Source organism: Lepus europaeus, chromosome 9 (assembly GCF_033115175.1).
Source record: "Lepus europaeus isolate LE1 chromosome 9, mLepTim1.pri, whole genome shotgun sequence".
Lineage (NCBI taxonomy): Eukaryota > Metazoa > Chordata > Mammalia > Lagomorpha > Leporidae > Lepus > Lepus europaeus.
This window is the reverse complement of record NC_084835.1, coordinates 36,046,872-36,073,857: the sequence shown is the minus strand read 5'-3', so window position 1 is coordinate 36,073,857 and position 26,986 is coordinate 36,046,872. Positions and strand designations below refer to the sequence as shown.

Sequence of the window (26,986 nt, the reverse complement as noted above, 5' to 3'; positions counted from 1 at the left end):
GCTTCTTCTAGTCCATGAACATGAAAGATTTTTCCAATTTTTTGTATCTTCTATTTCATTTTTTAATGTTTTCTAATTCTCATCGTTGATATCTCTGATTCCTTGGTTAAATTTACTCCAAGGTATTTAATTAATTAATTTATTTATTTTTTAGATACTGTGAATGGGATCGATGTTAGAAGTTCTTTCTCAGCCATGGCATTGTCTGTGTATACAAAGGCTGTTAATTTTTCTGTGTTGACTTTATATCCTGCGACTTCACCAAACTCTTCTCTGAGTTCCAATAGTCTCTTTGTGGAGTCTTTTAGATCCCCTATATATAGAATCATGTCATCTGCAAATAGGGATAGTTTGAATTCCTCCTTCCCAAATTGTATCCCTTTGATTTCTTTTTCTTGCCTAATAGCTGTGGCTACAACTTACAGGACTATATTGAATAGCAATGTTCTTATTCCTGTAAGGCTTCTGAAATTGTAGGAATGTTGCTCTCGGGCACAAAGGAATGAAGGTGCTGGTAGTGTGTTGGAATCCAGAACCTCATTGAACACCTCAGAACTTGGAATCAGCATTTGCATTTTGGGTTATTAGAGAGTAAATATTCAGTAGAGTCTCCAAGAGATGCAATCATGTAGTAGAGAGTTCCTGTGCCATTGGGGTTATTGTACAGGATACCGAACTTCGAATAGCAGGCATTGGTTCATAACATGTTCCTGATAAATGTCTGCTGAATATATTTAAGTTGGCAAAGGAGTAAAATGATTTCTTTTTTTTTTATTAAACTTTTATTTAATGAATATAAATTCCCAAAGTACAGCTTATGGGTTACAATGGCTTCCCCCCTCCTAAAACTTCTCTCCCACCCACCACCCTCCCCTTTCCCACTCCCTCTCCCCTTCCAATCACATCAAGATTCATTTTCAATTCTCTTTATATACAGAAGATCAGTTTAGTATATATTAGGTAAAGATTTCAACAGGTAAAATGATTTCTTAAAAAGTCATTTATTTATAAGAGAACAGATTTTATATATACAGCTTTAAGCCCATTATGATACTTCCCTCCATCCCCTTCTCCATTTCTCTCTCCTTCTTCCTTTCTTTTTCTTTCATTTTTTATTTTTGAAATAAGATAATTTCAGTTTACTTTATAGTCACAGGCATAATCCTCCACTAAATAAAGAATTCAACAAGCAGAAAGTAGGATAACAGCTGTTCCATAGGAGTATAGACTAGGGCTATAAACAGTAATCAAATGTCAAGATGTCAATTTTACTCATATACATTACATTTTTTGTCCTCTATATTAGCCACCACAAGTTACAGAAAGCATATGGGGTTTGTGTTTTGGGGACTGGCTTATTTCTCTAAGCATAGTGGTTCCCAGTTGCATCCATTTTGTTGCAAAAGGCAGGATTTCATTCATTTTTATGGTTGAGTAGTATTCTGTGGTTTATATATGCTGTATTTCTTTATTCAGTCATACTTTGATGAACATCTGGATTGATTCCATGTCTTAGCTGTTGTGAATTGAGGTGCTATAAACATGGGGGTACAGACACCTATTTCCTATGCTGATTTCATTTCCTTTGGGTAAATTCCCTGGAGTGGGATGGCTGGGTTACATGATAGATGTATTTTCAGATTTTTAGGAGTCTGCATACTGCCTTCTGTAATGGTTGTATTTGTTTACATTCTCACCAACAGTGTATTTGTGTACCTTCTCTAGATTCTCACCAGCCTTTGTTATTTTTTGATTTTTGGATGTTAGCCATTGTTTTTGTTTTACTGTTTTTAATTTTTAAAAAATGTATTTGAAAGGCAGAGTTTATAGAGAGATGGAGAGAGAGCTTCCGTCCTCTGGTTCATTCTCCAAATGGCTACAGTGGCAAAAGCTGGGGCAGTCTGAAGCCAGGAGCCAGGAGCTTCTGCCGGGTCTCCCACATGGATACAGGGGCCAAAGACTTGCACTGCTTTCTCAGGCACGTTAGCAGAGATCTGGAACAGAAGTGGTGCAGCCTGAACTTCAACTGGCTTACATATGGCATACATTGCAGGTGGTGGCTGTACTTGGTTGGGTTCATCAGTGATATTGGTCTATAGTTCTCTTTGTTGTATATTTTTCTGGTTTTGGATTTAAGATGATGGTGGTCTCATTGAAGGAGTTTGGGAGGATTTCCTCCCTTTCAGTTGTTTTGAATAGTTTTAAAAAATTGGGATTAGTGTTTTTTGTTTTTTTTTTTTTAACTTGAAAGGTGTTGAGCTCCCATCCATTGGTTCACTCCCCAAATGCCTGCAAAACCAGGAGCCAGGAACTCAATCTAGGTCTCCCAAGTGGGTAGTGGAATCAGTCACTTGTGCTGTCACCTGCTGATTCCAAGGATCTGTGTTAGCAGGAAGCTGGAGTCAGACGCTGGAGCTAGGTATTGAGCCCAAGTACTGTGATAGGGACCATGAGGGTCTTAACCAGTGACTTAACATTAGGCTAAATGCTAAATGCCCACTCCCTATGCCTTCTTTTGTTTTTTAAGAATTTATTTAGGGGCAGCACTGTGGCGCCGTAAATTAATCCTCCACCTGCGGCACCAGTGTCCCATATAGGCACTGGTTCTAGTCCTGGCTACTCCTCTTCTGATCCAGCTCTCTGCTATGGCCTGGGAAAGCAGTAGAAGATGGCTCAAGAACTTGAGCCCTTGCACTTGCATGGGAGACCCGGAGGAAGCTCCTGGCTCCTGGCTTCGGATCGGCTTATCTCCTGTTGTTGGTGGTCATTTCAGGAGTGAACCAACAGATGGAAGTCCTTCCTCTCTGTCTCGCCCTCTCACTGTATGTAACTCTACCTCTCAAATAAATAAAAACAAAAACAAAAATAAAAATAAAATAATTTCTTTGAAAGGCAGAATTACACAGAGAATAAAGTGAGAGATATCTTCTAGCTACTGATATAAAGGAATGTAAAAATAATTCCATGTTACCCAAAAGTTGGAAGTATAAGAATTAATTTATTTTAGAGAAATTTCTGCTAGAATTGTAGAATAATATATAGAACTGTTGCCCACCTCCAACAGTTTGTTGCTTTGTAAGAAAAAAAGTAGCCAGGGTTGTTGATTTTTTTTCAGTGAAGACAGAAGTCTAGATTTTCATGTGAAATCATTTTATGTCTCAGTGTTAGCCAAGAATGTTTATAATGAATAAATTGTAAATAGTTCAAAGAATAAACCACAAAGCAAAAAAATGAAAACAAATCAGCAGATGGGCAGCTTGCTTTAATGTTATGGCATCCTTATTTTTTTTAGGTCATTTATTAAAAATTACATATATTATAAAATTGATTGCATAAAATATTATCGTAATCCAATTATATTTCTTTTTTATTTTCATCTTTAAAGATTCACGTATTTATTTGAAAGTGCACAAAGAAGGGGAGACAGGGCAAGAGTGAGAGATCTCACGACAGCTGGGAATGGGCGAAGCAGAAGCCAGGGGCCAGAAGCTTCCTTGGGGTCTCACACATGGGTGGTAGAGGCCCAAACACTGGGGCCATCTTTTACTGCCTCTCCCAGGCCTTGAGCAGGTAACTGGATCAGAAGTAGAGCAGCTGGGACTTGAACCAGTGCCAGTATGGGATGCACTGTTGCAGGTGGTGGCCTAACCCAATATACCGTGATGCCAGTCCCCAATTACACTTCTTGATGTTATACTTTAGTTACTTAAAATAAAATTTTGGGCTTTTTAAAATAGATGCCTTCAATTTTGTCTTCATATCATTGTCTCAAGTAATATTTGTGTGTAAATGGTTCTTTCCTTTGCATTTTGTTTATTTTTTCACTCTCAAAGAATAGCCCTATTAATTTTGGGAATATCTTATTATGTAGGTAACTGCATCCTACTTACTTTGCGTCCAAAAATTCAACTAGTAAAGAAATGTGAGATAACTTATTAGTTTTCTCTCTTTAATTTTTCTCTCCTATAATCGTCTCTGCAGTCTTAGTGATTAAAAAAACAAATCAGAACTTGTAGATTTCTTCAACCCCAAAGTGACTTTATGTAACCCTTAAAGTAAAATTCACACTTGATTGTGTGCCCTCTTTGGCTGTATTTGATCAGATCTTACTCGTTTCTGAACTTCTCTTGATTTCCCCCTTTCTCTTTCCTTTGCTTTGCTTTTCTTTTCTGTTACCTTGGTCCCTCGCTCCCTCGCTCCCTCGCTCCCTCGCTCCCTCGCTCCCTCCCTCCCTCCCTCGCTCCCTCCCTCCCTGCCTCCCTCCCTCCCTCTTTCTCTCTCTTCCTCCCTTCCTCCCTCCCTCCCTTCCTTCCTTCCTTCCTGCCTGCCTCCCTCCCTTCCTCCCTCCCTCCCTCCCTTCCTCCCTCCCTTCCTTCCTTGTTACAGAGGCAGAGAACAAGAGAAGTCTTCCTCTGTTGGTTCACTCCCAAACGGCTGCAATGGCTGGAGCTGGGCTTATCTAAAGCCACGAAACAGGAGCTTCCTCCAGGTTTCCCACTCAGGTACAGGGGCCTAAGGACTTGGGCCATCTTCAGCTGTTTCCCAGACCACAGCAGAATCGGTGCCCATAAGGGCAGTGCCGGTTTTACCCACTAAGCCACAGTGCTGGCCCTGATTTCGCTTAGGTTATTCTGATCTTGCTGATGCACACTGAACTCTGGCCCATTTTAAGAACTTTTCCACTCAGTGTTACTTTTGCCTGGAATATCTCTCACATGCTTTATGTGTTCTTCATAGGTTACTCCCAGAGAGATCCTTTTTCTGGCCACCCTGCAAAAAATAATCCCTTTCTCCATCATTTTCTATCTTCTTACCTCGCTTTACTTTACTTACTTTATATATTACCTATTATCTGTGTGTGTGTGTGTGTGTGTCTATGTATATACATGTGCATATACGTGTTGTGGTGCTGGCCTCTACCTGATACTTGTGTACATATAGTTTTCTGTTTTACTGATGTGTAAAATTTCACGAATGCAGAAACCTTGTCCATTTTGCTATCTTCATTTCCTAGAATAGGGTCTGTCTCTACATGCTCAACACAATTGTCAAGTGAATGAATGACTAAAGTCTAGGTACCACTGTGATACTGAGTGATAGGAGGTAGATCTAAGGTTGGAAGTGCTTGTAGAAACAAAACTAAGAAGATACCACCAGTTTTGGTGTAATATCTCCTGGCTGTCCATTGGACATTTGAGTATTTGCCCATGTGTAACCCATCACCGTCATACCATTTTTTTTTTCAGTCTTAGGGTCTTCACTTTCTATATTGTGTGATGGAATTTAAAAATGATTGATGAAACATGCTTTGTGGAACTATGTAAAATTATTTACTAAATTCATGAAGTGTGAATTTTGCATGTGGACTACCATAATAATACAAAATCTATTAGGAAGGTATCCTTATCAACAATATAATGTTAATAATTGTAAATTAAAATAAAGATAAAATAGTTTTATAATAATACTTGGTATTAGATAACCAAGGATTTAGAAAAATAAGGTTAAATATTTATATGGTATTTTCTTTGATTTGCTTATACTTAATGTGTATACATTCACACTAAAAAAGTAATTCACAATAGAAGCAGAATAGAGACTAGGTTTTATAAAGTATTTGAGGATTGTTGGAAAGATTTTCTTGAATAGTTTTTGTTACAGTTTTATTTTGGACCGAACTGTTCATTTGTGTAACACACATTTTTGGAAAACGATGGTTTAGGAGTGTGACAGAATATTCATTCAATTAATGTGTCAAGAATATTATTTTCCAAAGCCATATAATTTTATGGTTCAGATGCATTTCCTTTTTTTTTTTTTAAAGATTTTTTATTTATTTATTTGACAGGTAGAGTTACAGACAGAGACAGAGAGAAAGGTCTTCCTTCCGTTGGTTCAGCCCCCAAGTGGCTGCTACGGCCGGCGCTGTGCCGATCCAAAGCCAGGGGCCAGGTGCTTCCTCCTGGTCTCCTATGCGAATGCAGGGGCCCAAGCACGTGGGCCATCCTTCACTGCCCTCCCGGGCCACAGCAGAGAGCTGTACTGGAAGAGGAGGAACTGGGACTAGAACCCGGTGCCCATATGGGATTCCGGTGCCACAGGCGGAGGATTAGCCAAGTGAGTCACCGCGCCGGACCCCTCAGATGCATTTCTGATAGCTGTGAATAGTTGAGATTCTTTTTCGGATCACGTTACTTTTTTCATTGATAATTTTAAATATAATCTGTGAGTGCTTATGTTACTTCATGATAGGGTTTGTGAAAAGTTAATTTATGTAATTTTACTTCTTTGTTGGTTTTGCTATATGCCCATATAAAATTTATACCTTGATTGAGTACAGGTAGATGACTCTTAAATGAAGCAAGTACAGAGAAATAAAGTAGTTGAATCATCTTCCTGTTGCAGACAAAAATAGAAACCCAGTTTATGCTGTGAGTAGATCTAAGAAGTTTGACCTTTCCAACTGAAATGCACTGGAACTTAGTGCTGATATTTGGTAGAAAGGTAGTGTGTGTGTTGAAATGGCGGTATGACCAAATTAGAACATGTGGATTGTAGGTCTGTGTTTGGTAAGAAAGGGAAAATATTACCTTCTTTCACTGCTTGCCTGCCTATTTGTGAGGACCAAATGAGCTAATGCATATGAAAGGCTTTCAGAATTGAAAGGCACTGTCAAATGTAAGGGTTTTATTTGGAGTGGCATTACTGGTAAAATAGGTCTATTTTATTAACTGTATCACACACTCCTGGTACCAAAAGGCGTAAAAATCTTATTAGAAATTGTTTAGCGTGGAATGTGGATCTGTCTCATAAGCTCAGTTTTCCATGATAGCAAGGCTCTGGTGTGTATTAGTTCTGATTTATTCTATGAATTTCCAGTCCTCTCATCTTTGTAGTAACATGAGCTAAAAAGACTGATAAGCTCTGAAACTCATTTAACATGTGAATAAAGGTGTTTATACATTTTCTAAACAATCAAATGTAAACGTTTGACAGCAAATCTTGCAGTAGTGTTCTCAGCTTTATAGTTCATATTGCGTTGTATGACCTGATTTCCCCATGCCTTTTGGACTCACGGTTACCAAGGATTAGTTTTTCATTCTGGAACTTAAAAAAATGAGTTCTGAAAGCACACTAATAAGTAAATAATGCCATTATAATTTTAAAATGTACAGAGTTTACCTGAAGAGTAGAATTAACAAATCTATCAAATTTTGAGGTATTGCTTGAAAGCATAAAATTATCATACTGTTTAATCCCCAAAAGTACTTGTATTAAACAGATTTTGTTGCTTTTGACTTACAGTTTAAAAGAGAGCTGTATTATTTGTATTTAATTTTCCTATTCATTCTTAGGGACACTTTTAAGTGGAGTGAGCCTAATTTAAAGCTGTATATGAGAATCTAATCTGTCTTTGAGAAGGGAGAGATTTTCCAGGAAAAGTAGAAACCTGCTCTCACTCAAATGTGTTCTGTAGTCTTACTTTGACAGTAACATTGTTGCTGTATCTACATCTTTAATGTTTCTTCCTGCAATCCAAGTAAACTCCAGATTCATTAGATTGCTATTTAAGGTGTTCAGTGGTAAAGAGCTTACCTTACTTTTCCTTTCCTCTCATTACAAAATTATTTATTAATTTATAAGGAAGAGAGAAGGGTGAAAGAGAGGAATTGATCTTCTGTCTGCTGGTTCCTTTTCCAAAGACCCTCAACAGCCAGGGCCAGATCAGGCTAAAGCCAGGAACTCTATCCAGGTCTTCCATGTGGGTGGCAGGGACCCAAATACTGGGGCCATCATCTGTTGCCTCTTGGAATATGCATTAATAAGAAGCCGGGTTGGGAGTGGAATACTGGGACACAAACTACGTGCTTTGATAGGGGATATGAGTGTCTTGAGTGATGACTTACCCACTCAAACTCACGCTGACTCCTTCTATCACTTTTTAATATGAAAACTTTGTGTGAATATTTCTCCATCATTCACCTAAACAAGATGTCCTCCATTACCTCTTTTGTCCTTTAAGATTTATCCGTCTTTTCAGGTTCAGATATCATATTCTCCTTGATGCTTTTCCTCTGAACTCTTGTGGAGCTTATTTCTGTTACTAATGTTAATCTTTTGGAGATGTAATGAAAACTAATACATTGTTATTTAATGTTTTAGCTTTTAGATTGTATGCTTGTATGTATGTGTATGGAGGCCATATATTGTTTCTACCATCTGCAGGGCTCAGCATTATGTAGAGATAGTCATATAAAACATATTCAGTAAATGTTAAAATGCTTGTGATAGTTACCTTCCTTAATATTGTATTTCTCAGTTGGAAGTCTGGCTTAACGTTTAAAGATAGGCTGACCCCAATCCTCTCCTAGAAAGTAGGACATAGAGTGTCGGAGAGTGAGAGTGATCTCTGCAGAACAGTACTCTGATATTGGAAAAATGCTGATAAAATTGAAAGATGATAGGAAAATGAACAATGTGTAGTTATCATACATCCATTCTCTTTCTGTTACTCTCAGTTACTGAAAGCCCCCACCTCACATCATCGTAAGTAAGAGTTCATCATCTGTCAGTTCATCATGTTAAAGGGTTACTACCCTGGCCAAGACTTTTGTTTTTGGTGGGAGGGTGGAGGTACGGAGGTGGGTTGACCATGTTAGGCCTCAGTGTTGATTTCTCCTCCAGAGTAACACAAAGCTGCATGTCTTCGTTTTTCACTCATCACATTTAACATCCCAGGGATAATTCTTCTTTAAGATGATGAAGAACAGATGCGGACTACATGGTCATAGCAAGAGCATGTGAACCAGCCGGTTCATCTTACTAGTAGAAGTTACAGGTTAACTAGTCAGAAATAGTTTGAGGGAGAAAGTCGTCTTGTGCACAGGCATTGAATGGGGGCAAAGGAGAGGACCTTTCAAGTGAGAGGAGCACGGAAGTAAATGAGTATAGGAATGAAACTGAGTCTGTGCGTTAGTGGATGAATAGATTGACTTCGTCTAGGACAGAAGAATGAAGAAAAGAGGAAATATAAAGTTGGATAAATAGTAGTACTAATTGGAGGAATAGTAATATATATATATTTTAAAGATTTATTCATGTATTTGAAGTCAGAGTTAAAGGAGAGGAAGAGGAAGAGAGAGAGAAAGAGAGAGAGAGAGGTTTTCCATCCACTGGTTCACTCCCCAGTTGGCTGCAATGGCCGGAGTTGCATCGATCCAAAGCCAGGAGCTTCCTCCGGGTCTCCCACACAGGTGCAGGGGCCCAAGGACTTGGGCCATCTTCTACTACTTTCCCAGGCCATAGCAGAGAGCTGGATGGGAAGTGGAGCAGCCGGGACTAGAACCGGCACCCGTATTGGATGCCGGCACCGCACATGGCGACTTTACGTGCTACGCCCTAGCACCAGCCCTGGAATAATAATATTTTTAAAGGCAAGGGTTGACATTTGCAGAAAGTGAACTATTGAATGTTCTCAGGAGGATTGATGAAATTAAGTAAGTTTATTTCTTAGGGCTATTAATGAGCAGAACTTTGTCCTTCAATTCTCTGGATGTTTTTGGAATATACCCATTGAAGATAGTTAAAAGATAGGCTTTTGTTCCATATCTCATGTAGTTTGCACATAGCCTGTGCGATGCAAACGCAGCAATGTACTTTGATTTCTTCAGATTCACTTTGAAGTGTTGCTTGTGAAGAATTCTAATTTTTCCTCGGTAGTGGATTTAATCCTGCCTTTTTGATTTGTTTTTCCACCTGCATAATGTGAATGGAAATCTAAGTGTAATTTTTTGTAGTCTATTGGACTTTCTCAGCAAAGCAACAAAATGTTTTTTAATGGAATAAATATATTATAGCATTCCCCTGCTAATTTTTTTTTCAATATTTGTTTTGTTTATTTGAAAGTCCGAGTTACAGAGAAAGGAAGCGTTAGATAGAGAAATCTTCTATCTGCTTGTATGCTCCCCAGATTGATGCAGCTGTAAGGGCTGCCGGAAACTAGGAGGCAGGAACACCATCTGTGTCTCCCATGAGGAAGGAAGGGGCCCAAGTGTTTGGGCCATCTTCAGCTGCCTTCTCAGGTGCATTAGCAGGGTGCTGGATCTGAAGTGGAGCAGCTGGGACTTCAGCAGATGCCTATATGGGATTCTGGCATCACAGGCAGCAACCTAACTTGATGCACCACAATGCCAGCCCTTCGCCTGCTAATTCTAGCTCAGTTTCTACTTGATTACTTTACATGGGGATCGGACTGGCCTCCTAAGCTTTTCTGCAACCAAGTGTGTTAATGATTCCTCAGGAGTCTATCATTACATCATATTTGTGAAAGTCCACCTGGAAAAACATACCTACACAAGGTACTGACTTTATTTTGGAAAATAACAATAGAAAAAATATAAAAATTAGAAATATTTTTTGCTCATTCACATAAGTCATTTTCAAGATTAATATTCTATTACTAAATATGCAGTTTTGGATTAACAGTTTTTTTCTTTTGATACTTTTAAGATTTATTCAGTTTTAATAAAGTTAATTTTGACATGCTACAATGTTTCATTGTATGTGCAACAATTATACACATTTGTGGGGCACCCTGTGATGTTTTAAGACATTGTACAGTGTGTACTGATTAAATTATGCTAGTTGGCATTGCCAGCTCCCTGTCATCATGTTGTTTGAAGCTTTTAAGCTCTTCTTCATAACATACGTAATAGATTATTGTGAAGTACATTAATGTAATAATTTATTGTGAACTACATTCATCCTACTGTGCTGTGAAACACTACACTATATTCCATTTGTTTTGATTTCCATTATCTGGCCTGTCTCTCTCTCTCTCTTCTATTTCCCCTTCCTGATCTCTCCCTCTAGTAATCACTGTTCTACATTCTTTTCAGTAAGCTTCCACATATGAGGGAGAACGTACAGTATTTGTCTTTTCTGCTGGATTATTTAATTTAACAGAATGTCTTCTGGTTTGATCCATTTTGCTACCCATGATGGGATTTCATTCTTCATGACTGAATTATATTCCACTGCATATATATATATATTCATCTTTTCTTGATCACGTCATCTGTTTATTGACCATCTAAATTCATTCCATAACCTTGGCTATAGTGCTATAGTAAACATGGGAGTACAGATATCTCTTTGATGTGCTGATTTAACTCCTTTTCAATATATATCTAAAGTAGCCGGTGCTGCGGCTCAATTGGCTAATCCTCCACTTGTGGCGCTGGCACACCGGGTTCTAGTCCTGGTTGCCCCTCTTCCAGGCCAGCTCTCTGCTATGGCCTGGGAGTGCAGTGGAGGATGGCCCAAGTGCTTGGGCCCTGCACCCCATGGGAGACCAGGAGAAGCACCCGGCTCCTGCCTTGGGATCAGCGCGGTGCGCCAGCTGCAGTGCGCCAGCCGCTGCGGCCATTGGAGGGTGAACCAACGGCAAAGGAAGACCTTTCTGTCTCTCTCTCTCACTGTCCACTCTGCCTGTCAAAAATAACTGGATCATATGTAGAAATCTGACTCTCCATACTGTTGTCCATAATGGCTGTAGTAACTTATATTCCCACCGGTAGTGTGCCAGAGTTGCCTTTTTTCACATCCTTGACAGCATCTGTTATTTTGTATCTTTTCAATAAAAGTCATTCTAATTGAGGTGAGGTGATGTCTGGCTGTGGATCGGGTTTGTATCTGTCTGACAGGTAATGATACTCAGCATTTTCTCGTATACTCTTTGTTGTTGGCCATTTGTACTTCTTCTTTTGGAAATGTCTCTTCGGATCATTTGTCCAGGTGAAGACACTTTCAGTTGCATCATGTGTGGGTTTTTTGTTTTGGTAAGTATTTAAGGTTTCTTACATATTCTGACTATCATTTCTCCCGTGAATAATTTGCAATTCATGATTTTCTGTTTTGTGTGTTGCCTCTTTGTTGTTTCCTTTGCTGTACAGAGGCTTGCTTGGTTTAATGTAATTACATTAATCTGTTTTCTTTTTATTTCTTCTGTTTTGTCTTATCTGTAAAACCAGTGACTGTACCAATGTCTTGAAGGGTTTCTCTGCTCTTTCCCAGTACTTTCATAATTTATGTCTTAACATTTAAGTCTTTCATCCCTGGTGAGTTGAGAGATGGATGTGTGTATCAAGTTTAATTCTTTTGTGTGTGAATATCTAGTTTTCTCAACATTTTTTATTGAAGAGGCTATTCTTTTTGCTGTTTTTGGTGCCTTTGTCAAAATCAATTGACTATAGATGTGTAGGTTTTATATCTGGAATCTCTGTTCGGTTCTTTTAGCCTGTGTATCTGCTTTTATGCTGGTACCTTACTGTTCTGGTTACTGTAGATCTTGGAGTCAGATATGTGTGTCTTGGAATCAGGTATTGTGATGCCTTCAACTTTGCTTTTGCACAAGATTTCTGTGGCTCTTTAGAATCTTTTCTTTTCCATATGAATTTTTAGATTGCTTTTCTACTTCTGTGAAGAATATCATTAGAATTTTTATGTAAATCATTGAGTAATATGGATGTTTTAATAATTTCAAATCTTGGGGCCAGCACCGTGGCATAGTAGGTTAACCCTCCATCTGTGGTGCCGGCATCCCATATGGGCACCGACTCTACTCCCGGCTGCCCCTCTTCTGATCCAGCTCTCTGCTGTGGCCTGGGAAAGCAGAAGATGGCCCAAGCCCTTGGGCCCCTGCGCCTACATGGGAGACCAGGAAGAAACTCCTGGCTCCTGGCTTGGGATCGGCATAGCTCTGGTCGTTGCTGCCATCTGGGAAGTGAACCAATGGAAGGGAGACCTTGCTCTCTGTCTCTCCCTCTCACTGTCTGTAACTCTACCTTCAAATAAATAAAATCTTCAAAAAAATAATTTCAATTATTCTAATCCATGAACATGGTAGGGAATCTTTCCATTTTTTGTGTGTGTTTCCCTCAATTTGATTTATCTTTTTTAAAAATAATTTTCATTATAGAAATTTTTTACTTCCTTCGTTAAATTTATACCTAGGTAATTCTCTCTCTATTGATATTTTGAAGGGGGTTGGTGCGATGATTTCCTTTTTAGCAGATATCCCATTGGTCTTATAAAATGCTATGGATTTTTGTATGTGGATTTACTGAATTCATTTACTAATTCTGATAGTCTTTTGATGGGATCTTTAGAATTTTCTGTGAATAGAATCATATTGTGTGCAAACAGGGATAATTGGACTTCCTTCCTATTTATATGTCTTTTATTTCTTTATCTTGCCTAATTGCTCTGGCTCACACATCTAGTCCTTTATTGAATAACAGTGAACATCCTTGTTTTGTTCCAGATCTTAAAGAAAACACTTTCAACTTTGTGCCATTCAGGATGATGTTGGCAATGGGTTGGTCAAATACAAACTTTGTTATGTTGAGGTACGATCCTTCTATAGCTAGTTCGTTCAGGTTTTTATCACGAATGGATGGTTGAATTTTATCGATTGCTTTTCTGCATATAGTAAAATGATCTCATTTATAATCCTTATTTTGATATATTGCATTTGTTGATTTATATATGTTGAACTATCCTCATATTGTTGGGATATATTACATGTGCTCATGGTGAATTATCTTTTTGAGTGGTGTTGGATTTGATTTACTAGTATTTAGTTGAGACTTTTTATATTTGTGTTCAGTGAGGAGATTGGTGTGCAGTTTTCTCTTTGTGTCATATCCTTGTCTGGTTTTAGTATCGGTGTAATGCTGAACTATCCTAGAACGAGTCTGGCAGGGTTCTTTCTCTTTCAAGTCTTTGGAATAAATAAGAATTGGTGTTGGCTCTCCCTGAAAAGTTTGGTAGATGGGGCGCTCATTTGTTGCAATGGTTCAGTTTCCCTTGGGAGGCCCACCTGCCATATCTGAGTGCATGTTTTAAGTCTTGATTATTCCGTTTTTGATCCAGCTTCCTACTAATGCCTACCGTGGGATGCAGCAGGTGATAGCCCAGTGCTTGGGTTCCTGCCAGGCATGTGGGAGTTCTGGGCTCCTGCCTTTGGTTGTCCCAGCCCTGGTTGTTGAATGGCAGGGGCCAAAGCACTTGGGTTATCACCTGCTGCCTCCCACATGTGCTTCAGCAGAAAGAGGAATCAGAATCAGAATAATTAATAATTAAGACTCCATCTAGGCATAGTGATATGGGAAGCAGGCTTACCGAGTGGCAGCTTAACTTGATGTGCCATGATGCCCGCCCCTTGTAGATACATATATATATTTTTAAAGATTTATTTATTATTTATTTGAAAGGCCGACTTACATATAGAGAAAACTCTTTCATCTGCTGGTTCACTCCCCAAATAGCCACAATGGCCAGAGCTGAGCCGATCCGAAGTCAGGAACCAGGAGCTTCCTCCAGGTCCCCAATGCAGGTGCTTTCCCGGTCCACAGCAGAGAGCTGGATTGGAAGAGGGGCAGCCAGAACTAGAACCAGCGCCCACATGAGATGCTGGCGCCACAGACGCGGTGCCACAGACGGAGGATTAACCTGCGCCACAGCGCCAGCCCCTGATGTGTTGTTCTTTGAATAACATGTCATTCTCCATATAGTTTTATAATTTCTTAGTTTTTGTTTTCAATTTCTAGTTCCATTCTGTTGTGGTCTGACAAGATACCATTTTGTTTTCTTTCTGAATTTACTGAAACTTATTTAATGGCATAGCATATATTCTCTTTGGGGAATGTTCTGTATACTGATAAAATTAACATGTATACTTTTTGTGTTTGTACTTTTTATAACTTTTTCAAAATTTTTGATTAACATGTAATATTTATATATTTTTGCAGTGTGTGTATATATATGTGTGTGTGTGTATACACACACATTGAAATATTAAACCCTAGAATATATATTTTGCAGCTGTTTTATGAAATGTTCTGTAAGTTTCTCTTAAGTCTGTTTGGTCTGTACTACAGTGTAACTCTGATATTTCTTTTTTCATTTTCTGTCTGGATGAACTGTTGATGAAAGTGAGGTTTTTGAAGTCTTTTAGTGTTATTGTGTTGGAGCGTCTCTCATCCTTCAGATCTGATAGGGTTTGTTTTTAAAAATTGGATGCTCTGGCGTTAGATACGTTGAATTGATTCTTTGATCATTACATAGTGACCTTTTTTTCTCTTTGTACAGTTTTTTATTGGAGTCTGTTTTGTCTGGTGTAAATGTGGCTATTCCTGCTTATGTTTCTTTTCCATTTGTGTGGAGTATCATTTCCCAGCCTTTCCCTGTCATTCTGTGTGTGTTTATATAGGTGAAGTGAAATTCTTATAGGCAGCATATTCAGCATATTATTGGTTTGTTTCAATCTAATTGGTTTATGTTTTTTAATTGGGGAATTTAGTCCATTTACATTCAGTGTTATTGATAAGACTTCTGTCATTTAAAACATTTCAGTTTGTTTTGAATATACCTTGTTCTTTTTTTTCCTGCTATTCATTTTTGTTGTTTTCTTAACTGTTTAATTTATTTGAAAAGCAGAGATAGAGACAGACATATACAGAGGAATGTTCCATCTGCTAGTTTACTCCCCAGATGCCTCTAACAGCAGGGGCAGGGCCAGGCAGAAGCCAGGAGCCGAGACCTCAATCTTGGTCTCCCACGTGGGTAGCAAGGGACTAAGTAATTCTGAGCCATTATCTGCGGCCTCTCAAGGTGGGCACTAGCAGAAGGTGAACTTGGCAGCACAGGCAGGACTCCCATCTGGGTGGTGTGACACAGGATACAGGTTTCCCAAGTGCCACCTTAATAGTTGTACTAAACACCTGCCCCTGTTCATCTTTATAGTTGGTTTACTGTATTGGTAAGGTTTGATTCTTTTGTTTCTCTTGTGTTTCTTCTCTTCCAGTGAATTTTATACTTTCACGTGTTTTCATTGTGGTACGAGAGTACTCAGAAAATCTATAGAAAAATGGGATTAAAAAATAAGTTTATGTGGCAAAAATACTCTTTGGAGTCTATTGCTCGAGTTATTGATTTTCTTTAGAGGATTCATGTTACCTTGTTTTTTCCATTTCTAGGTCCCTGAATCGTGCATTAGTTGGATCAGTTGTCTATTCCCCTTTGATAAGATGGCTTGTATAGATGGCTGTCTCCTGAAAATGTGTTTTTAGGGGTCAGTTTGCCTTATATTGCCTGTGGTTCCTTTTAGGCACCTTAGGGTAGTCTTCTTTGCATTTTAAGTGATAGTTTTGGGCCCAGTGAGTGTGGTGGTGGGGTAGAAGCACCCTTCTGACTCTGGGAGCTATGTGAGGGGAGAACAACTTCAGTTGTCCAGCCAGGTGTGGTATACAGAGCAGTGATTATGGGGTACCCCCGATGTAGCTGGTATTGGGAGCAGCGGTGTCAGAAACATGCCATGGGAGTTAGCGCTGTGGCACAGTGGGTTAAGCCGCAGCCTGAAGCAGTGGCATCCCACATGGGTGGCAGTTCAAGTCCTGGCTGCTCCATTTCCGATCCAGCTATCTGCTAATGCACCTGGCATGGCAGCTGAGGGTGGCTCAAGTGTTTGGGCACCTATACCCACGTGGGAGACTGAAATGAAGTTCCCGTGTTGGCTTGGCCCAGCCCTAGCTGTTGGGGCCATCTGGGGAGTGAACCAACAGACTCTTTCTCTGCCTCTTCTTCTCTTTCTGTAACTCTGCCTTTCAAATAAAAAATAATTTTTTAAAAAGGGAATGGATCTTGTGACTATAGACAACTCTTCCAAGAAGTTTTACAGTCAGAGGGAATCACGTAAATGAGATTAGTCAGAGGAATCTTGGCATCAAGAGAATATTGTTCAAAGTTGATAAAAATAGAATATATTTGTGTAGCAAAATGAGTAATTCGGTAGAGAAGAAAAAATGTCTGATTCAAGCAAGCAAAGGACTAATTGCACACACACAAAGGAATCATTGAGAGGGCAAGAAGACATATGAAGTTGATAAGATTTTAGTTGAATTTTGCCTGAATTATGTCTTGTATTTACATTTTCTGATGTAAACACTTTATCCAGTTGTGGATGGAAGTGGCGTAGTATACCATAAAGTTTTGGAGATCTTCTGAATTTCTATTTGGAATGTTTTTGCAGTGCATAATACTATTGCTTCTATTTGAATTTGTTTTATAGATTGGAAAATAATCTGATCAAGACTACAGCAAAAGGCTGTCGCTGTTGCCAGCCCAGTGACCACAATATGTTTGTTCTTGTGCTTACCCTTATCTGCAGAACTGGCTTACCTTTGAGTGTGATCTGGAAGACTGTCAGGACAGTGAGGGAAAAACGGAACTTCTAAAGGGGGCGGGAGTGTGAGGGAGTGCTTCTGCCCAACTCCACTGGCAATTGCAAGGAACTTTTTCATAGATTTTTGTAGACAGCCTAAGATAATTTTTAAAAGCCAGGGGATGTTTATTGGACCTATGCAGTGTAGTGTGAGTGCATACGTGAGAGAAAATAGCAAGTGCTTTCTTTGATAAAGAAAATTTGATTATTGGAATGGTGAAAGCTTAAAAATAAAGAATCATGGACTGCCTGATGGGGATGTTCTGGCAAAAAAAACAAAACAAAACAAAAAAAAAAAACAGGTCAGATGTTCATAAACTATGGGAATACGGTCCTAACCAAACGTATCATTATAAATAATAAATTCAGTTTTGAGTTCACATGATAATTGTTCGTCTTTCCATGAAAAATCGTGTTTTATACTTAGTTTCCTATTTTTTATTTTATTTTTTTCAATTTGACAGGCAGAGTAGATAGTGAGAGAGACAAAGAGAAAGGTCTTCCTTTTTGCCGTTGGTTCACCCGCCAATGGCCGCTGAGGCCGGTGCATCTTGCTAATCCGAAGCCAGGAGCCAGGTGCTTCTCCTGGTCTCCCATGCGGGTGCAGGGCCCAAGGACTTGGGCCATCCTCCACTGCCTTCCCGGGCCATAGCAGAGAGCTGGCCTGGAAGAGGGGCAACTGGGATAGAATCCGACGCTCCGACCAGGACTAGAACCCAGTGTGCTGGCGCCGCAAGGCGGAGGATTAGCTTGTTAAACCACGGCGCTGGCCATTTTTTTATTTTTATAGATTTATCTATTTATTTGAAAGCTAGAGTTACAGAGAGAAGGAGAAAGAGAGAAAGAGACAGAGATCTTCCATCCACTGGTTCACTTCCCAAATGGCCACAATGGCCAGAGCTGTGCCACGCCAAGGCCAGGAGCTTCTTCAGTGTCTCCCACATGGGAGCAGGGGCCCAGGGACTTGAGCTATATTCTACTGCTCTCCCAGGTGTGTTAGCAGGGAGCTGGATCAGAATTGGAGCAGCCAGGAGTTGAACTGGTGCCCATATAGGATGCCAGATGGCCCTTGCAGGCTGCAGCTTAACCTGCTGTGTCACAGTACCAGCCGCATAACAGCACATTCTAAATTAGAGATTTTTTTTTTTTTTTGAATAGGCAGAGTGGACAGTGAGAGAGAGAGACAGAGAGAAAGGTCTTCCTTTGCCGTTGGTTCACCCTCCAATGGCCGCTGCGGTAGGCGCGCTGCGGCCAGCGCACCGTGCTGATCCGATGGCAGGAGCCAGGTGCTTCTCCTGGTCTCCCATAGGGTGCAGGGCCTAAGGACTTGGGCCATCCTCCACTGCACTCCCTGGCCACAGCAGAGAGCTGGCCTGGAAGAGGGGCAACCGGGACAGGATCGGTGCCCCGACCGGGACTAGAACCCAGTGTGCCGGCGCCGTAAGGCGGAGGATTAGCCTAGTGAGCCGCGGCGCCAGCCCTAAATTAGAGATTTTTTAAGATGTTACTTTTGAGACTTCAACAGGATTCATGAATCATAAGCATTTTAAATATTTGAATACATTTTCTAAATTAAGCACCGAAAGTTGGAAGAAAAATAACCAAAACTAATTTTGTTACTCTTGCCTTCATCTGAAGTTTTATTTATTTATGTTTATGGCTACTTCCTATTACAATAGTGAATGGATAAAGGGTTCCAGTGTAGGGTGAGGGATTTTGATGGCTAGGCTAACAACAGTGATATGTTGAATGTAGGCAGAGATACAGAGGATAAAAACTGTTTTCGGAGAAAGGAGGTACCACTGTTTACACTGGCTTATAGGGTTCTGGGTAGGGACAGCAGTGCTGCTAGCGATAGAAACAGTGTTCATCCTTTTCATGGCGCTGTGGAATATTCTGTACTTGGTGTATAATATTCAGAAACATTAGGAAGATTACTGTTTAGAGTGTCCTGAAATTATGGAAAAAAGTATTTTCTCTTTTAAAAAGTTGCTTGAAATACATACACAGAGGTAAATGATTGGAGAAAAAGTCCAGCTCTGGGGCCTCTCACACATTTGTCCATTTTCTACTTCTGCCACTCTGGTTGCTAGACTGTTCACTATATGGTTGGCTTCCATTGTCACCTGCCAGTCCTCTCCATCTTTCTTGGATCTGGTTTGACTTGGTGAGGTTCCTCAGTATTGGGATTTCTCAGTATTAATATTTAATTGACTAAGCTAAGGTAGTTGACTTTTTATGATTCCACCAGGTCTGCTAATCAGGTCTATAAAGCCAGATAGCACAATCCTTCCAATGGCTTGTGTTGAGTACTTACTGTGAACTCCCCCGGGATCTTTGCCTGTATGGTCTCAGTTACTCCTCACAGCAGTGCCATAAGGTAAACAGTAGTTTATGTATTTTACAGAAGAGGAAGACGGTGCTTGGGAGTATAATTTGCCCAGAATCATCTGGAACCCTGGGCTCTGACTCTAGTCCTCATTTTTGTACAATTTTTCTTTTTTGGGAACAAGCTTTGTAAGTTCCAGTAACTAAGTACAGAATACATGTAATTTTGTGAGCATAGTAAGCAATAGGGAACATCTGTGGCTACAAGTTTTACTTGTTTGCTCACTCTGGTGCACAAATGCTTTTTGTACTCTTTCCCTGAAAACCATCTTTACTATAGTGCCCAGTAAATAATTTTGAATAAACTGAAGGGCTAATTTGTAAGACTAAATAGTAATCTTTGCCTCATTTGAGTTCCGGTGCCTCTGCCAATGACTTTACATTCTGTATGGAAAAGTAATTAACATGTGGTTTTTAGTCAGTATTCAGCAAATGCTTATGGAACGGATTCTGACATAGTTAGTTCTAAAGATGCTTCTGGTTTAGAATATTGTAATCTTTGCAAGTCCTACTGGATATTGCCACAAAGGCTAACCTCACATCTTGCAAGTATGTAGGGGAAGGAAAATAATTACTTTATATATAGGCCAGTTAATTACAAAAGTCAAATATTTCAGATTACAAGTCTGATAAAGTTATTTTTTCTTCTTAAAATTTTGAGCAGCATAATTGCTAGATTCATATAAGATGCTGCTCTGTCTTGCCTGCCAAACTTCATAATCACAGAAGCCAATTTTAATTTGCTAACAACCAGCTTCTGGTTCTCATTTTCTAGAGCCTTCATGCTATTTCATCAGCATAGGCAGAAATACAAAGCCAGCGTGTGTATTCCCGTCTCTGAATGCAGGGATGGTTAGTAGTGCCTTGGTTTTAAATCGTAAAGTTTCATAACTAGCTTTTTAAAAATGGAGCTTTGGGCTCCATTTTTGCACTCCTGTTTCTCCACCCCACTCTTAGATAAGGAAGCTCTGTTTTTGCTACTATCTTGGACAGTTAAAAAATATTGAATAGAAAATTGGTTTATTATTTTTGAACAGTCATAATTGCTACTTAATGGAATCATCTGTGGGTGGACTTAAAGGTAGTTAGGAATGTGGGAACCAACTTTGCTCCATGCTGTAAAGGATTTTAATGCTTGAAGACCAATATAACTATTAACTTACTTATTTGCAAGGCATAGACACTCAGAGAGCAATCTGCCACCTACTGGTTTTTTCCTTCCAACTGTCCGCAAAAGCCAGGGCCATGCTGGGCTGAAGCCAAGAGTCGGGAACTCATTGCAGGTCTCTTGTGTGTAGCAGGAACTCAACTCCCGGGATGTGGAGTAGCGTGAAGCTTGAATCATGAGCGGAGCTGTAACTTGAATCCAGGCGCTCTGAATAGGGGATAGATACCTCTGTAGATTGAACACAGTCTGCAGGGCATCCACTTGTGACCTGTGGTGTCCTTTGTGATACACAGTGGTGCAGTAGCCACAGCATAATTTGAGGGAGACTAGGTTTGTATAATCAGAGAGCCTTACTCTTTTGTGATATAATTGTGTTTCCACATACTCAGAGAAATTCTGTTGTTTTTTCAATTCCTGGCTACTTAGGGAGAATGAGATACCAGCACTTAGCTCCATGAAAGGAAAAATGGGGTGCTACTAATGAGAGCTCAGAAACTTAGCTGGAGCCCTGAAAGTCAAGAGAGAATGATAGAGCAAATCTGCCAAGGTCAGGTCTTGGGTACCTGTTGGAAGTGTCTCGGTTCTTTGTGAAGCAGTTGTGCTAATACAGTATGTATTCACTCTCCAAGCTGGGTGCTATGGTTTGGATGTGATCTGTCCCCCAAAGGTTCATGTCAAACTGTATCCCTCCCTCCCCATCGTCGTGATGTTAGGAGGAGGCAGAATCTTTAAGAGGTGGAGTTAGTAGGAGATAGCTGAGATCCTTGTGGGGCATGGCTTCCCACCAAGGGGGTTAACACAGTTGTAATGGAACCTTCGTTATTCTTGAGAGAGCTAAGACTATTGGAGAGTGGTTCCTAAGGAACAAGTCTAGTCTCTGAAAGGTGCTCTGGCTTCCTGTGTCACCTTGTCATCTCTGCCTCATGCACATGCTGCCATCTTGATGCCAGTGCGTTACCAAATGGGCCCTGGCCAGAGCCAGCACAATGCTGTTTATACTTTTAACTTCCAAAACTGTGAGCTGAAGAAACCTCTTATTCTTTATCAAGTACCTAGATCAAGTATCTCATTATAGTGCTAGAAAATGGACTAGTATACCAGGACCGCTCCTTGACCGTACACTCTCAGTATTGACACGGACAAGTTCCTACAAACACAATTGACATGCGAGAGCAAATGGCATTTCTGTTTACAACTTAGCAGTGCAGTCATAAAGCAGAATGAAGTCTGATTCAGTAATGCAGTAAATGTGTCACTGCTGATTCCCTAAAGAAGAAAAACACTGATAAAGCCACATAGCAAGGACACTGCTTTTTAGTTTCCTGCCTGTGTAAAGATGACTACTTCTGTGTGTTTTACTGCTGTGAAAACTGAGGGTTGGAGGATACTGATGGGATCTGGTAAGGAAAAATAGTAACTTACTTTGTTGCCTGTAGACATTTTCATAGAAATGCTTCACACAATGAATACATCAAAAACCATACTTTATTTTATGTATAGCAATACAATTTACATATTAAATAACACTATAATAGAATGATTTGATATAGTTTTAAACAGAAGAAAAAAGGGAAAAATTTCAGGTTACAAAACCCCTCCCCCCTTGGAACAAATGAAAAAAATCACTTTTTCAATATGGGTCAATGCAACAGATGGATTCAGTGACCAATTATGTCTAATTCCTATTGCACAAATGGTAATTGAATTAAAAAGGAAAACCCAACTTTCACAATCACTGCCTCAAAGAAATAACACATGTTGGATTCTTTGGGAATGCAAAGATGGTTCTTGCTACTTCAATACACAGAAAGTTGAATTCACATATCCACCACGAAAAGAAAAAAAAAAAAAAAACTATGACAGAGTTGAAACTAGAAAAAAATTAGCTTTATATGAAAATATAAAATTCTATGATTATATACCATAGATACAAAGTTCCCAGAAGATGTTTACCCAAGCAACAAAATATTTACAGTTTTAATGATTTTTAGCTATTTCAGAGTGAAGTGAACGAAACAGGAGTTAACATGAAGGCTAGATTCTTTAGAAACAATGGCTGCTTGCTAGTTTCAAATGCCTTAACAAAAAAGGAGTCACTACCCCAAATGTTGGAGAGTTGCGACATTTTATAAAATTGACTGTCTCCTTTTTTGGAGATGTTTATTTCGTAAAACTCAAGATATTTTTCTTGAAATTAATTATCCTCTGTAGAAAATGCTTCCCTTTGCAAATATTTAACAAAAATACTAAAAACAGTTTAACAGCTAAGACAAAGTAGTGGCCAAATATCATTATTACAATTCCTTTCTATTTGTAGCATGCCTTCTTTCTAGAGATAAGAAAAGCTAATGTCCTGTATGTTAAGTGACAACAAAGGGAAAGTGCAAAGGGTTAAATGTAATTAGCGCTGTTAAAAGAAAAAAAAAGCAGGCATTTTCCCTTCATATAAAAATTCACTGGCACCATTGGAACATCACTTTTAGAATGTAGGAGTTGAAAATGCATTTTCCATTATAACCACTAAAGTTTATGTTTTGATTATTTTTTCAGAAATTAGGGTGAGTTTGGGTTTTTAAATTCTTTTTGCTTAGAATTAGTAATATGTGTCTTTGGTAAATTGGTATTTGTATTTTAGTTTTAAATACAATATATATGCATTAAAAAAGTCATAACAAGGCAGTTGTGCTGTGTTCTTATAAAATAAGTAAGGTTATTTATTGATTTCACTATGTCACTCTGGGCTCAAAATCCCAACAGCCTAAACACTTTCTTTGACCTTGCTGGACTTTGTACATGAAACGGACTATAAAAACTCCAAGGCATAAAAATTAGGAAAACCAATTGAACTTATCCTCCTTCAAATCTAGATGTTACCTTTTAGAGGTATCATGGTGGTCAGATGTAAGAAAGAACTCTTCTGAAGGTAACAGGTGTCTCTTTGCTGATGTCCAGCATGGCTACTTGGTGTCGTCATTGCAATTCAGATTTTTCTGATGTGTGCATTCTGTTTGTCTAGAACTAAAGTTGTACACTAATTCGTCTTCATTTATAAGAAAGCACACATTAATCTGCAGTAGCTACCCCCCACCCCCACCCCGAGTGCAAGTGATGATAACCTTATTTACTAAGCAGTGTGCTTGTGTTTCAAAGACGCTGTTGTCTTTGAAACTCTCTGCCTCTGGAAAGACAGAAGCATCTTTTTGCCAGTAACTAGTGAATGGTCATCGGATATACTCTGTGGTGCGAGTGAGGGACTGCCGAATGTCACTATCCTCATTGAAGTGTGTTTGGATTCTTTTGGCAAGATGCGCAAATAGCAACTGCTCCGTAGGCCAGCAGGTCAGCATCTGTAGGCTGTGGTTCAAGTCTGCTGTTGACACAGAAATTGCTCACAGAGAACTTCTCAACCATCTTAATAATGCATTTATCCACCTTACTGGCTGTCTATTTATCATGATTCTGAAACTAAGAGAGTCACAGACTTGTGTTGGAGGGTAGGCATTTCCATGAATTGAGTTCAGAAGGGAGTATGTGCTACCTGACTTCCAACTAATGGATACTTTTATGAGGAAAAAAGGTAGAGGGGGACTTCAGTGTCACTTCCTAATGTCAAGTGCACTGTGCTCAATTCCATACTCTGTACAGCTAAAATCACTTACTTGGCTAAAAAGTCCAGCTCTGGCCAGAATCTGAAGCCTTTGCCTTCCCGATCCCCCTCTGCCTTCTGGCAGATGTCATGTTCCTAGGTTCAAGCTTTCCTGTGTTAGATGGAGCTTCCTCTCTCACCCCTGGTGGGAGCAGGGAGATGGAAAAGGTATCCATGTCATCTAGCACCTCTAACGTAACAAACTAGTAACACTTGAACACTTTTTCTTAAGACACATACACAGTTTTTGAAGTGTAGACTCTCGCATGGTTGAATCTGTGTAATGAAAAAGTGAACTTAACCTAGCAGGCTAGGCAGTTCTTGAGAACTCTGTTGACCTGGCCTGTGCACGTGAGCCCCTGCACTTGGCCTTGTAGACTCTCTTTGGTCCTCCAACACTACTCTGAAAAACTCCTCCGGTGCTGATCATCATTAATGCTTTCATGCCTACTCACACAGTTTGACAGCAGCCACTGTGGCCTCTTTGTTGAAGTTTACTGCCATACTAGGCATTTAAAAACTAAGCAAAATCCTCTTCTTCTTAACAGGCCCAGTTCTGGAGAGGATTTCGCTTCTGTTGGAAGCCATCCCTCAAAAGCAAACATGCAGTGGAAGAAATGAATCACAGTAAGTAGCTTATATTTCTAACAGATTCTACTGACATTTCTTAGACGTGCTTTGAATTTTCCTATTACGTACTGCAGCGTGAATATAGCTCCGAAGTTAAGTCACATCACTTCCTTGGGCTCTACCGATTACAGGCGTCTTTTCCTCTAGTGTGTCTGTTCTGGAGGCTAAAGTACACAAAAGCATACAAAACTGTCTCTTTTAAAAATTGCTTGAACGTGTATAGCAACACCTTTCCCTCCCTCCATGATTCTGGTTCTCTTTCCAAATCAGGTGTGCTATGTGTAGGAGGGTAGCTAGTCCCAAGAGTCTTGCTAATACAGTGTTTTCAATTTAATTTGAAATAGTAGACTGTATGGGATCCAGATATTTAGCATGAGACATTTGGCAAAAAGGAAAGGAAAGAATTTGACTATATAGGTAGTTTTTATTAGACATCTATATGAGCAATAGGGAACTCTTAGAGGACTAGTTTCAGAATGGTACAGCAAAAAGTTTTCATTCTTCTATCTGTCATGAGGTATGGTGTTATAAGCCAAGAAACCTTAGTGAAGAGTAAAGAAAGGGCTTCACAGCTGTGTAAAATATTCCCATCTGTCTATTTTCAGACAGCCCTGAATTTAGGGTGCAGCTACTTCAGAATCAAAATGGAAATAACACACACTGTCCACATAGCTACCGTGAAAGCCATAATACAGAGTTGTCTTTTATTTTGACATAATTTTTAAGATTTGAATATAACTTTGCAACTAATAGGAAGTGTTCATCTGAAGCAATCCTTAAGCCTTCTAATGTCCTATGGAATCTCTTAACCCTGTCAGTGGAACTGTTTTCAAGGCCACGACCTCACTAGACCATCCTTGGAGCTTTCGGTAGCCTGTTGTTCTGCAAAAGTAAATGCTCATCCACTCCTTTAAAATACAGAAGGCATACAGTATTGAGCAATGCCTTAAAACAAAAACAAAACCAACAGCAATGAGAACAAAAATTAAAAAAAAAAAAAAAAAAAAAAACAGGAGAGGAGGAGTGAGGACAAGTCGAGCATTGCCTGCTAGTAGAATGCAACTGCTTTAGCAATAATCAAAGTAAAATCAAGATTCACTGTCAGAACAAAGACCTGCACTGTACTGAACTAAAAGAGTAGCGTGTACTATCATGGAATGTCACGTCAGGGTTTGCTTTAGTATTAGATTATAGGCAGTAACACTGATCAGATAGTGCAAACTAGGTAAAACTGTTTCACTGTGTGAAATGAACAGAGGTGCAAATGCTCAGTAGGATACCATTAAGACATAAAATGGCAAAAAATAAATATCAAAACTTTTATCAGTGTAAAAAAGTAACTGGGTTATTGTATAACCTAGAGTCTGGCAAAAAAGGCCTCAAAAAAGTTCTCAGTCTTCAAGAAGTTTACAAATTAAGCGCCCTTGCAGGGTTCCAGTCACACCAGAGACTCCATGCTCTCGGCAGGGTCTGATTCGTCGGCAATTAGGACAGCACCATTTTTGTCCACTGTCATGGGACCGTTTCCATTTTCTTTAGTGCTGACCAAGCTGAGCATTGCTTTATAGACAAACTGGTATTGTTCCTGGAAAACAAGAGGAAGACAGTTGAGCCAGAGAACACCTGGGTAATTCTATGTCAGGTAGAAATACCGATTAAAGATGTCACTGTGAAAAACATCCTAGAGAAACTGGAATAGCCTAAGTGTTAGTGAAGACACTGCTGAACAAGCTCACTCAAATCCTTGATGATTAAGTTCCTTACCTTCTTCCTGTCCTTTATGTCTGTTAACTTGGGACCAGTTCTCCAGGTTGACATAGTTCATTCCAAAAAGGGACTATCTGTGTCTGACAATCAGAGAACACCGAGC

At 39.5% G+C, this 26,986-nt stretch overlaps 1 protein-coding gene and 1 long non-coding RNA gene across 4 annotated transcripts in view; one reads left to right on the top strand and one right to left on the bottom strand.

Moving 5' to 3' along the window:
- Positions 1-26,986, top strand: part of LOC133767071 (uncharacterized) — a 52,317-nt gene that overhangs the window by 8,694 nt on the left and 16,637 nt on the right. The window contains exon 2 of the long non-coding RNA XR_009866801.1: positions 25,035-25,113. This is a non-coding gene — a long non-coding RNA (uncharacterized LOC133767071). The remainder of the gene's footprint in view (positions 1-25,034; positions 25,114-26,986) is intronic.
- The window catches only part of PTPRG (protein tyrosine phosphatase receptor type G), a 777,325-nt gene continuing 772,695 nt past the window's right edge, over positions 22,357-26,986 (bottom strand). For all 3 annotated transcript variants that reach the window (XM_062201187.1, XM_062201189.1, XM_062201188.1), the window contains one exon: positions 22,357-26,701. In XM_062201187.1, coding sequence (XP_062057171.1) covers positions 26,555-26,701 — 147 coding nt within the window. In that variant the 3' untranslated portion in view covers positions 22,357-26,554. The remainder of the gene's footprint in view (positions 26,702-26,986) is intronic.